General features: G+C 42.5%; 3 protein-coding genes across 3 annotated transcripts; 2 read left to right on the forward strand and 1 right to left on the reverse strand.

The window, feature by feature from the left end:
- Positions 1 to 110: 110 nt before the first annotated feature.
- mrpl20 (mitochondrial ribosomal protein L20) lies at positions 111 to 2,712 on the reverse strand. Its single transcript, XM_076110829.1, has 4 exons — positions 2,481 to 2,712; positions 2,141 to 2,251; positions 1,550 to 1,627; positions 111 to 1,450 (listed from the first exon to the last, which is right to left on the reverse strand). Exons 1-4 carry the CDS (start codon positions 2,565 to 2,567, stop codon positions 1,277 to 1,279), a joined length of 450 nt encoding a protein of 149 aa, XP_075966944.1. The 5' UTR covers positions 2,568 to 2,712; the 3' UTR covers positions 111 to 1,276.
- A 285-nt stretch (positions 2,713 to 2,997) lies between these two features.
- Positions 2,998 to 6,786, forward strand: sdhb (succinate dehydrogenase complex, subunit B, iron sulfur (Ip)). The gene is made up of 8 exons (XM_076110825.1): positions 2,998 to 3,120; positions 3,778 to 3,911; positions 4,534 to 4,619; positions 5,001 to 5,137; positions 5,557 to 5,673; positions 5,773 to 5,874; positions 5,974 to 6,096; positions 6,234 to 6,786. Exons 1-8 carry the CDS (start codon positions 3,049 to 3,051, stop codon positions 6,309 to 6,311), a joined length of 849 nt encoding a protein of 282 aa, XP_075966940.1. The 5' UTR covers positions 2,998 to 3,048; the 3' UTR covers positions 6,312 to 6,786.
- Positions 6,787 to 7,498: 712 nt separating this feature from the next.
- Positions 7,499 to 12,786, forward strand: mfap2 (microfibril associated protein 2). Its single transcript, XM_076110907.1, has 9 exons — positions 7,499 to 7,793; positions 9,506 to 9,567; positions 10,379 to 10,426; positions 10,831 to 10,857; positions 10,963 to 11,043; positions 11,147 to 11,188; positions 11,275 to 11,362; positions 11,882 to 11,955; positions 12,039 to 12,786. The coding sequence occupies exons 2-9, from the start codon at positions 9,537 to 9,539 to the stop codon at positions 12,140 to 12,142; spliced, it is 495 nt and encodes a 164-aa protein (XP_075967022.1). The 5' UTR covers positions 7,499 to 7,793; positions 9,506 to 9,536; the 3' UTR covers positions 12,143 to 12,786.
- Positions 12,787 to 12,818: the final 32 nt, after the last annotated feature.

Consider the following 12,818-nt stretch of genomic DNA (forward strand, 5'->3'; position numbering starts at 1 on the left):
AGGGACATAACAGCCAACATAAGGACTACAAATGACCAGTCCAGAATAAGATATCTCTCAAAACCACACCCGTAACATGTTTGAAGTGAATTAAGACTGAACGACAAAGATATATATCAAAATGTTTAATGAACTAAACATTCAGAGGATAACATCACCACAACAAATGGTAAAATATATATTTACACAGAGACAACTCATATGAAAAAGCTTGGGGTCAGTCTTCTGCCCAACCTCCTGAAAACTCACAATCTGCATCAAATCATAATTTAACAAAAGGTTGCATATGTGAAACACAAGGAGGTTTGTGTAAATAAATAATCACTTCCTGTATTATGATACTGGAGGTAATCAGGACGGCTGTCATGGAGGATTATGTAGGCACCGCTGGGAAAGTCTGGCACACATGATGGAGGTGTTGGGTTGAAATCCGTGAATGGAGCAGAAGCAGGGCTGTCTGTGGACAAACTATTGCTATTCTGTTTAATGTCAGGTGCCATCATGGATTATTATTATTATATCTTTATTATGACATAAGAGTGCACAATTTCAAAAATACCATTGAATTTACTCTTAACTTAAAATGGGTCACCTGAAAAGAAATTACAACTATATTCAGGAGTTGTCCATCATCAGTATTGTTAGCAAGGGCCCTAATAGAAGGAAAAGGCATTTACAATTGTCAGATCTGTTTTCAGGGATGCACTGCTTTAGGACAACACAATAGCAGCATGGGTGCAGGGTAGCATAGTGAGTGGAGAAGCCGCACTTCAAAAAGTCAGGGATCAAGGAACTTCAACATTAATCATCCGTCCTGCTGGAGTGTCCTCGAGCAACATAGCGCATCCTTTTCTTCTTCAGGGACCCTGCTCTGTAGACAATTCTGTTTCAAATCTACCTAACAAGGATATTTTACATCTTTGTGGGGCTAACCCATGTGAGAGTCCCATGTTGTATTATACACGGTGCAAGCAGAGACACAGATCTGGCATAATGTCATAGTCTTCTCTCATCGGTCTCATCATGTGACCAGACCCCGGGTCAGCTATGTGGGTCGTTGAGCATGCAGCCCTTCTGGTATTGTGATTAATGAAGTATCACAAAAATAAAAACCATTTAAAGAAATGAGTCTGATATTATTATACGAGAATGACAACTGTAAAGCAAAGGGGGTGGGTGTGTGCCTGACTGACCATTTCATGAACAGCTCCACAATCCAACACCAGCATTCTTTTAACCACATAACAACTGGAAATCTGTAGCTGCAGCAAGTCCTTTACTGTAGCAAAACAACACGGGAGAAGACACCAGAAGGCTCTTTGCCGTCGCCCACCGCTGCACGGAAGCCTTCCTGCTGCCGAGCCCGGGCCAGCTTTGCAAGCGAGAGGAATGACCGAGGCTCTGTGACCGCCAGATCACTGATCACACGTCGGTTGAGCTGAATGCTCGTCTGTTTGGAGGAGACACGTCACATATAGATAGAGTGAACAACCAGCATGAAGAACGCGGACAGGACTGATGCAATACTGTAACATTCAGCACAACTGACCTTGGTGAGGTTGTGCATCAGGGCGGGATACTTCATGCCGTGCTCTCGTGATGCTGCTGCAATGCGTGTGATCCAGAGCTGAAGAAATAAGAGCACAACAAGTTATATTGATTACTTTGCTCAATTAAATACAATCATTATTTTTTGTAAGAAGTCAACATGCCCATTCTGTGAACAATGAATACACCCTGGGATTGGAAGGACAGCTAACTTTTAATAAGTGCTGGAACAGACTGGAGGCATGTGACCCTCAAAAATGAACCTACGTCTACCTTACATCGCCAAACACAGGTTATGGTTTGGGAGTGAACATGAAGAGGTGAAAACATTAGCATTCCTTTAACGATTTAGAGTAACTTCAAATGTATTTTAGGGCACTAGTACACACGATCAGTAGCTAGACTATTACCACTCTTTGATAGGTTTCAGTTGTATTAAAATACAGCAAAGGGCTGCAAAACTGCTGCACAGTGACTGTCTACAGCATACACTGCCCAAAGACTCTTTACAAGTGAGGCATACTAATCATATGTGCCCGCCATGTGTCTGTTGTTGTAGTGGACATTTGTATGCGAGTTTAAAGAGTCTCACCGTCCTCATGTTGCGCTTCTTGAGCCTTCGAGCTGTGGTTGCGTAGACGAAAGCTCTCCTCACCGCCCGCACAGCCAGACTGTAGCAGCGGTTCTTTCTGCCTCTAAAGTGCTGTTGGAGGAGCCGACATAAACACAATGACCATCATTATGATGTCAATATTAGATTTTAACCGAATCAAACAGCAAAGGTTATTTTTACACAACCGACATATATCAAATATTCAAATAATGACTCCGATTTAATTACCACACAGACTATAACATGGTACACATCACAACATTTTGACAGCATGCAACAGCTTAGTACCTTCTCCTCCAGGAAATAGTCGTGTCCTTACCCGTGCATGTTTGAGAACGTCTTGAACTTTCCAATATCTGTCAGGTCCACGGCTCCTGATCCAACAAGACAGCGTCAGGAATACCATTGTCTGTTCTCCAGGTAAGCTACTTCAACACAGGATGCTTTCTAACAGAGTGGAAATACTATTTAAGTGACCTCAACCCAGCTCCACTTGTAAAGAGACTGTGTTAGTGAGCACAGTTTCACATGCTGTATTACGACTGACAGAGGCGCACTAGGTTCGTTCGATTTAAAAACCCGGACATTTCGTGTATCTCTGCTCCGCGCGGGGTTTTGTTGAAAACACCCGCGTGCCGCGTCATAATTAAAACAAATTAATTCTTGCAAATGTATGACTATGGGTTATTAAACAATGAAAGAGGAGTCGCGACCAAATTGTCATAAGCAAGTCAAACGAACTATTAAAAAACACGCTCTTCTTGTGCATATGTGAGTCTAGAGGCGGAAGACGTCGGTCAACAAAACACGCGCTTCCATAAGAGTTGTGACGCAGCGCCCCGGTGGCTGCTGGGATAGCAGGCGGTGGAGGTCAGAGAAACTCCAAAATGTCGGTTGCTGGTCTCACGTCCTTGAGCCGCTGTGGTGTGTTGGCGCTCCGCTCCCCCGCAGGACTGGTGGTATGTCGAAAGCCGTTTGAACAAATAAACAGTATCGATTAGCCTTTATTGTCAGTTGCTGTTTGTGCCGTCGCTTTGCTCAGGGAACGTCATATCACAGCTGACGTTACAACAGGGCTCCGTCTATGCAATGTAGTCCAACTACTAGCTAATAACTAGCTAGCCCGTACTGTAGATACACTGACTCAACAGTAACATAACGAGTTAATGTCTTCTTTATTAGCCGGTGTGTGTTTAGCTTCAACTGTCACTTTAGACGATTCATATCCACGTCAACACAAAACATGGCAGGGTACGAGTTCAACTTGTAAATATGTTTCAGCTAAGTTCATTATAGAAACGTTAACTTTATATAGTACCTGTTCGTTAATATAACTAATTAAAGTAAATCAGTCTGACATATTTTATGGACTGCATTCAATATAAACAGACAAACCATGTATCAGTAAATCATGATTTTAATGGAATGTTTTGTTCTTCAACGAACAAAAAACTGCTTTGTTATGTTTGAGTTACTAAACACCAGATGATCCACTGATATTCAGAGGATAAGAGTAAAGGTAGTCAAAGGAGCAGGTCGTGTTATTAGTGTCTAGTAGTGTGTGTGTGATGCAAACAAAATAATCATGTTTTCTCCCCTCTGGTCCCTGCTGTCAGGCGGTGCGGTGTGCCCAAACAGCAGCGGCTCCAGCAGCTCAACCCAGAGTAAAGAAGTTTCAGATATACAGATGGGATCCAGACACTCCAGGAGACAAACCCCGCATGCAGACCTATGACATCGACCTGAACACGTAGGTGTTTCAGCTTTTCCCCCTGCCATCAGAAAGCCCACTACTGTATGTGCTGCATTGTGTAAATCTGCGTTCTCAGTCATTAGCTAGTAAGTCACAACAAGGTGTCCTGGTATCATAAATGATAGGAGAGGTGAAGCTGAATCCTTTATTATCTATTCTAAGACACCTTGGAGTGTGTTATTGCATGTATTCTATGGCCACTTCTTAAACAACTGGGGAGGTTGAGTTTAAAATGAATTGACACCCGGCATACAGTCACAAACGGCAATTATCTGGGACCTTTGTGAATAGATTTTTTGTGTGGTGAAGAGGACTCTGATTGCTCTCTGATATCTCTTATAATGTATATTGCAGAATATGTCCCTTTTTATTATCGCTGCTATTAGCTGATCGTGTTCACTTGCGCTGGTGGAGGCTTATCTCTTATTAAACAGAGGGCATGGTTAACAAACTGACAACAGCCTGAAGGTAGATTTAAATCCGGTGGCTCTGACAGCCAGTCCTCTTCCTTCATCTGTTCTCTACTCAGCTTAGGGACTCTTACCTCCTGTCTATACTGTCTATACAGCTGTAACCAAAACAGTCCAAAACTCTTGATTTGTTTTGTTTGTTTCTTTAGCTGTGGCCCGATGGTTCTTGACGCCCTGATCAAGATCAAAAATGAGATGGACTCCACTCTGACCTTCCGCCGCTCCTGCAGAGAAGGTCAGTAACTCGGAGGCTTTACAAATGAGCCGTTAGATGATAATATGATCATTAAATGTGGTCAATAATTATGTATGATTAGAAGTAGTAGTTGCAGTAAATTATTGGGTTAGAATTAACTTCGAAAAGTCTCAAATGTTTCAGTTTATCTTGGTGCAGCCTGCTTTATTTAAGGTAAAATACCAAGTGTGCTCTGTAGATTTCTTTTCTTTTTGAGTGATTAATCGTTCATGCCGACTATTTGCAAGATAATGCCGCACCATCTTCTCTTTTTTTTCACCAAAAAATGACAATCTACATTAACAAAAATATGTCATTACACTCTGTGAGATTGTCTCGTCTCAGACATTAAAAGCGTTTACTGTTTTTGTGTGAATGCAGGTATTTGTGGATCCTGTGCAATGAACATTAATGGAGGAAACACACTTGCATGCCTCAACAAGATCGACACCAACGTTGGCAAGCCGACTAAGATTTACCCTCTTCCACATATGTATGTGGTCAAGGACCTGGTGCCTGTGAGTAAATATCCACCGCGACATGAACGGACCAGCGCTAACTGAACAGATTCTACTCCACTAGTTTTACCAAATGTAGCCAAAACATGCCAATAGATAGGATAAACATTTCATTTAATCATTTGTTGTCTCTGTATTTTTCTGGAAAATATATACATGATCTATTAGGTGTATATGCAACAACTGCAAGTGTTTATGTTGCTGCTTAGATTAAAATAATCATTTTGATTTAAAGACTCAAGGGTAAAGGTCCACATGCTAAATGTGACATATTACTGAATATTACATTGATATCAGGTCGACACTTTCCACTTCTTCTTTGTTGATGTATTGTTTTGTGAACAAATTCAGTTTTAGGATTGTTGGCAGCAAAACGTTTTATTCTGACATTTGAATGCTGACTGGTATTGTGTTTGCAGGACATGAGTAACTTCTATGCACAGTATAAGTCTATTGAGCCCTACCTGAAGAAGAAGGATGACTCAAACGAAGGGAAGGAGCAGTACCTGCAGACTGTGGAGGACAGACAGAAACTGGTACACCACTGTTTTTTTTTTATTTTGCTAAAACATTTTCCAGTGCTCCTCAAAAGTCACATGAAAATAAATGTCATTGCTTGCTTTTCTCCTGTGTAGGACGGGCTGTACGAATGTATCCTGTGCGCCTGCTGCAGTACGAGCTGCCCCAGCTACTGGTGGAACGGAGACAAGTACCTCGGGCCTGCTGTGCTGATGCAGGTGTGTGTCTGAGCACCTGGACATTTAAATTCTGAGCCTGCATACAAAAAATAACCACACAGATGAAGCGTTCATGGCTCACATCCTGTTGTCTCACAGGCGTATCGTTGGATGATCGACTCACGAGATGAATTCACAGAGGAGCGTCTGTCCAAGCTGCAGGATCCGTTCTCCCTCTACCGCTGCCACACTATCATGAACTGCACCAAGACCTGTCCCAAGGTAACCCGTCGGCACACATCTGCAGCCGGATGCACGCCACCGCTCATGTATATCTCGTGCCATTCAAACACAGACGACGTGCTCTGTTTGTGCAGATTCTTACAGCTCTTTCCTCGTCTGTCTCGTCTTCCTCTTAGGGCCTGAACCCGGGGAAAGCGATAGCTGAGATCAAGAAGATGATGGCCACATACAAGAAGAAGGTGGCTGCCGTCTGAAACCTCAGTTGTCCTCTTGTACAACACTTCCCTCCATGATATTATTATATATCGATTTATAAAAATGCTTTTTGAGGTCTGAAGGGCCAGCGCACCAGTCAGCTCCACCACACACCACACACTGCAGACAGCTGTGATGAAGATGTGTGTGTGGTGGAAGGACTTGGTGTTCCATTAACGCACATGTACAGTATGAATGCATGAGAGAGAGAGAGAGTGTGTGTCTTGAGTCTTACATGTACCATAAAGAGGTATTTATCTTCAACGCTACTGTGTCTATGTTTGTGTAATTGGGAGATGCGATGCTGCATATTAAAGTTAAAAGAGTTTCTTGTATGTAAACAATTCAACATTGAGCTTGTTGCTTTTCCAGGTTAGCGGTTGCTTCAAAGACATACAGTGTATATTTTCCTTTAGATCTTCCAACATACCAACAGCACTCTTTGTTTTGATTGAAAATAAAAAGTTAAATGCCTCCAGTTGCTTTCCTTGGTTATTATTTGATGTCACTAATGTTGCGACACACTTCCACAGGGGTGAGCAGTTGGTGTCATTTCGATGTCTCTATTGTTCAGAGCCTCGGATGAGTTAAACCATCAGCAGTTTCATCACTGAGTTTAGTTGAAAGCCGATGTTTCTGTAAGAGACAGTGTTTCATCATGTTTTTATTTCAGGTTGCAAGTGTTCATTTAAAAATGTACATATCTTGTAGATGTTGGTGTCTCACAGGCAATACATCCCCCTGGACCTGAATTAAAAGAGTTTAAGAGCTGATTGACAGCAAAGATTTTAAAGCCCAAATGGATTTGAACACAATAAAAGCAACTCCTGTGCGATCTAATGCAAAAGATCTTCAACAAATAGTGAATCTCATAACTAATATTTGTTAGGAAAGTTAGGACCCTTTTATCAAAATCATATCTGAAAACTGTTTAATGTTTATCTGCAGAAGTAACAACAAACTTCAATTTAATGATGGATTTTTAAAAAACCATGTTGCTGGTGATATTGAAAAACCACGTTGGCTTTTGATGACATCTCACCCACGAATTATAAGAGTATCAAAGAAGACACAAATAATGAAAATAATGATCAAACCCACAATATAGAAACCAAATAACGAATCATTATATATATTGATATATGTGATTTTCTGCTGTATTTAGATCTTAGCTCTTAATATAAATGGTGACATGTTAGTATTCACATTGATGACATGGTCACCTAGCCACCAGCGATTTGGTCAGCTCATCGATACTTTTGATCCTGCAGCGTCGCAGCACCTGAAGGGGAGCAGGTCTCGGGATCACCCTGGTCTTGTTGCGGGTCGGTGCTCGGACTGGGGGATGGAGGCTGGGACTGGGACTGGACGGGGAGGAGACTACTGGTGCGGGGTGTAACAATGTGGCGCTGCGTGGTCCTCCTGCACTCACAGGACGCATGAGAGCTGAGGATAGCCGGAGCAAACTGAAGCAAAGTTGGGTAAGAAACTCTGAAAAAAAACTTTTAGTTAAGTTGAACCTACTTTTTTTGTTTATGTTTCATGCATGTGTGGGCTCTGATTGTTCAGAAGACTTAACTTGAGTTGCATTTGTGCTGAAAATTACCAGGGAGAAAAATAAAGAGATGTGAGAAGATTGTGCACAGATTGCATGCAGCCAACAAACCACGTTTCAAGAAACATTAACGCATCCGCTCAGTCCGCATAATGCACACTATTAATAATTGTGCGATAATTAGCGTGTATGTTAATGGCTGTTGAGAGCTGACATGTGGTCCTGTGTTTTCACTGGAGAGAAGAAGAAGGAGGGACATCACGGCTCAGCCTGCAGCAATAGCACTACAATGGAGAGAGAGGTGCCAAGAGGAAAAACACAGAAATCAGTTGCTTCCAGAGGCTGGGGGTCGATGAGGGCACATGGGAAGATGATTTAGATTTCTGTTTATATGTTTGTCATAGTTGCATAAAAACAATGTTCGTGAAATACATGACAGCAGGGCATCTGCTGCTGTCCTCAGAAACTCTTACTGAGTGTGTGTGTGTGTGTGTGTGTGTGTGTGTGTAAGTGTAGGTGGGGGGAGATGGGGTCTGTAGCTGGGAAGGGAAGGACTCAATGGGGAGAGGGGGGGTTAATCGCTCCCAGATGTGTGCTGTTAAAACATATGGTTTCCGATAGCCACTGTGATGCAGAAGAAGAATGTGTATGTGTGTGTGTGTCTGATACTGGTACACAGAGACACACACACACACACACACATTCACTGATTTATTGATACACATGCAGAACACGGATCACGTTTTGTGTCCAGTGTGGCCTCACAAAAAAAAAAATCTGCATGTGGTTACAGAGAGAAGTTCTCAGTGTAGGTTGTGAGAAGCACAAATGAACTGCTTCATGTTGTATGTATGAAACAGCCTACACAGTTCTGCAGCGGAGGAGCGTTCATACTTTCCATAAAGTATTTTAGTGAGTGTTACAGGAAGCTAAGGTAATGGATTTGACTGTATGCAACAGTTTCACAATGTGACCTCCTGCAGTTTACTGCCAATTTAAGTAAAAACTAATAGTCAGGGATGTCTATTGTTGTCAGTGTTCATGTTTTTCTGTCCACATGTCATTTTCACTCAACCTGAGAGGCTCTTGCTCTGTGGAGGGAAGAAGAAAGAAAAAGGGGTAAAGAGGAGGAGGGGGGAGGGGGGGAGGGGGGGGAGGGGGGGAGGAAATGACCAGTGAGGGCGACATAAGGGAAACGAAGGATGTGGAGGCAGACGGAGAGAGGGAGGGAGGGCTGAAGGAAAGTCAGGGAGAGGGGTGGGGTTGAGGGGTCCTCTGTTTCTTTTCCTGGAATTCAGCCCCGAGAGTGTCTGCTGCAGCGAAGAAAAGTAGGAAAACAGAGAGATTGTTCTTAGGAAGACAGACGTGCCACATTCTTGCTGTCAGAGGTCCCCCCCCCCCCCCCCCCCCTTTCTCTTGCTGTGGCTGTTTGAGGCTGGGGGGTTGGGGGGAGTAAGAGGGGGACCAAGGAGGGCAGAGAGAGTCGAGAGCAGTGGGGGGTTTGAAAGGTGAGTGAGGGCAGGGGGAAAGAGAGGAGAGGAGACTTCAGGAGACCAGAGGAATATCTAACGCTGAGCACTTTATCCCCCTCATGTTGCTCTGTTTGGATTGTTAATACTCTCCTCATCTCCCCTCCAGTGTCCAAGTCAGACTACCTCCCAGAGTGACCATGAGAGTCCTCCTACTCATCTGTATGCCAGGTAACTGCACCAACAGTCCACCGAGGCCCCTGAAAACCTGGGTCTAAATCTCAGATGTAAATGTTCATTACTAAATGTGCAACAACCAAAGGTCATTTTTGGGAAATACTTTTTTTCCCACTTTCTTGCCCAGAGTTAGATGAGAAGATTGATAGCACTCTCAGGTTTTTCCAATAAATATGAAGTTACAGCCAGCAGCTGGTTAGCTTAGCATAAAGACAGCTAGCCGCTAGACTTCACTGACATTATGGTCTCTTCTACACATGTGCTACTGTTGCACTATTGGAGCATTTTTCCATTATCCAAGTACCAGGCTCAGTGCCAAGAGATTTTGAACATTGAAAGTTACATGATAGTTACTTTAACGTGAGACTACTGAATGTGACTTTCTCTTCCAAATGAACAGCTTTATTAAAAATCAATAAAACACACTGTGGCTCAATTCAATAAACTCTGGTGACTTCATGTAACTTTTGCTAACTGTGGCTGCAGGTGGCAGTTACAGGATGACGGTCAATGCAAAAAAAACGTAGTGTGACAATTGTCCATAATGTCACTTACACAATTTCCCAGCAGTTTATGTATGCTAACATTAGCACAATAACTGGTCATACTAGACCAAGTAAGGCTGTGGTGTGAATGAGTAAGGGTGCGTCTCATTTCTTATAAACTCAACATTTCAGTTATTGCCGGACAATTTTTGAGAAAAAGTACAATGTTCAAACCCCCCCCCCCCCCCCCCCCCCCCCCCCCGTATTTCACTCATCACCCCGTCTTTTGTGATTACTTTATTGTTCTGAAATGTCAACAGTTCTGCTGCTCGCCCAGGCTCAGTACCAGGAACCGTTTAATTTTTTGGGTGAGTTCATTAAGAGAATATTGGCTGATTGTTCCCGCTCAGCATCGGTTTATATCAGAGCTCTGCACATCTGTTACCGATTTGTTGTTGTCCTCTGATGTGTCACCTCGCCTCGAGGAGTTCTCTCCTCCTTACTTGTTATTTACCACCCGCATAGCAACTGTAGTCACAGTGTAAATAGCACTTTGACCAGTCTGCATGTTATTATTTTGAACATCTTGCATAATGAAGTCATGCATTACACCCGCACAAACTGCCTGCTTTGTTCAGTTTTGGCATGCAGGTGGTTTATTTTATGTGGTGCAGAGCTCTTTGTTGTGTTTTAGAAGAACTGACTGTAATTGGTTTCACAATGTTCATTGCATGAAACCATTTTCTCTCCTGCTTATTTCATGGCTTCACAGAGGACTATGGGCCGGATTATTTTCCAGGTAAAGCATTTTAAGGTCAATAGAAATGTTCCTTGATGTTACTTTTATAGTAAAACACCAGTGTTTAGGGTTTTCTTTAAAGTGATTCCTCTCTTTCTTGTCCAGTTTCTGAAAATCCAGATCATCCTCCTGGAACCTACCAGCAGCAGGTCCGCCTCGAGCCAGTGGTCCGTCCAGAAAAATCAGGTATATCCGCGGAACTCTCCTCCTGTCTGAGTCATGCTATTTCAGAGTCCTATGTATTATGTCTCAAACTCATTTGTAAATCTGTTTTCCATGTAAATATCAGATTCCGATTTGGAGACGGAGCCAACGGAGCCTGGCCCTCTTGGTAAGAAACCCTTAGAGAAAGGATGACAGATTATCAGTTGTTAAGTTTGAAGGGAGACATTATTTTGCTGTGTGCTGGATTTCCAGATTGCAGAGAGGAGCAGTATCCCTGCACCAGACTCTACTCTGTTCACAAGCCATGCAAGCAGTGCCTGAACAGCCTCTGCTTCTACAGGTATGTACTGAAATCACTTTTAAAGAAGCAGTTCACCCCACAAGGAAAACCCAGTCATCTCTTTGTCCGTTAATCAGTAAAACTTTGACTTAACCTACCTCATTTTAACTGCTTCTACTACATCCCCTAAAAGCACAAATCTCTTTACAAACAGAGAGCTCAAAAGTCAGTATTTAAGTAATTTATTGGTATCAATTTTCCTTCTTGACAATACATGAGTTTTGGTCTATTCTGTGAGATTGCCTTATGCTAAACTACTGTCCCCATGTGTATGGTAACGAAGGAACATGTCACCCAGCGCATCAATGAAACACATCGGTGAGTTACACTGATGTGGATTCAGAGATAACACATGTCATCAATCCATTGCAGGTTATGATCTTTTCATTGGATTTGTTGACAGCAAGAAAAATACAGATTATTGTCAAACGCGTTCTTTAAGTATGGTTTGGACTGATTAGACTGATGATGATGATGATGAAGATGACTCTTGTGACCTCTAAATGTGTTTCCATTAAGTTTGCGACGGGTGTACGTCATCAACAAGGAGGTTTGCGTGAGGACTGTGTGTGCACATGAAGAGCTGCTCAGAGGTGCGTTCAGCGTTTTCTGTATTTGTTTGTTTGTTGTTTGCATTTTAAGACTCGTTATCTGAACTCAGTGTCTCTGTGTTTAGCGGACCTGTGCCGTGATCAGTTCTCTCGCTGCGGCGTGGCGGCGCTGAGCGGCCAGTGTGCATCAATAGGAGGAAGCTGCGGGAAGAGCTGTGGTGGCTGCTGATTGAGAACAGATTTCAGGGACACTACCTGCCCAGACACTGCCGCTTTTTCTATCCCTCATCCACATCCTCTTGATCTGTCCTTCTTCCTCCTGTACAACTTATTACTCCTGTGCAAAAAGCTCTTTTTTTTGTTGTGTTCATCTTTTTCTTTCCACATGTATGTCTGCCCAGTAGATCCTGTGTGTATGATGAAAAACCTCCAAAAGAACATTGATTATTGTATAAATCACTGGTGCTATTAAATCATCACACTGGTGCAATAAAAGCTATTAGAATTGCACATAAAACATCTGCGGAACATGTTTTTTTCTTGTTTTTGGCATATTGTACCGTATTAATCTCATGCTTTGTGTTTGTTGATATGTTACTGTACTTGTGTTGAAAAGCAGTCATTCTCATGATGATCAAGGCATCAATGGTGGCCACTGTGCACTGACATCAGACAAAACTAATCAATATCCAGCCATAATAGATCATGAGATGTGTAAAGAAACAGGTGGTGAGTAGCCTTAGCTTTTGTACTACTGCCTGGAACTGTGTATGAATATATATATATATATATATATATATTCATATTCATTCCAGTGGCAGCAAGTCCTTTAAAAAGGCTTCTCACAAACGACCTCTGTACTACTGCTTTGTAAAACTGTCACTATAAAGACTGAGAAAAAAAAT

Source organism: Anarhichas minor, unplaced genomic scaffold (assembly GCF_050575085.1).
Source record: "Anarhichas minor isolate MPS153535 unplaced genomic scaffold, ASM5057508v1 ptg000043l, whole genome shotgun sequence".
NCBI classification, from domain to species: domain Eukaryota; kingdom Metazoa; phylum Chordata; class Actinopteri; order Perciformes; family Anarhichadidae; genus Anarhichas; species Anarhichas minor.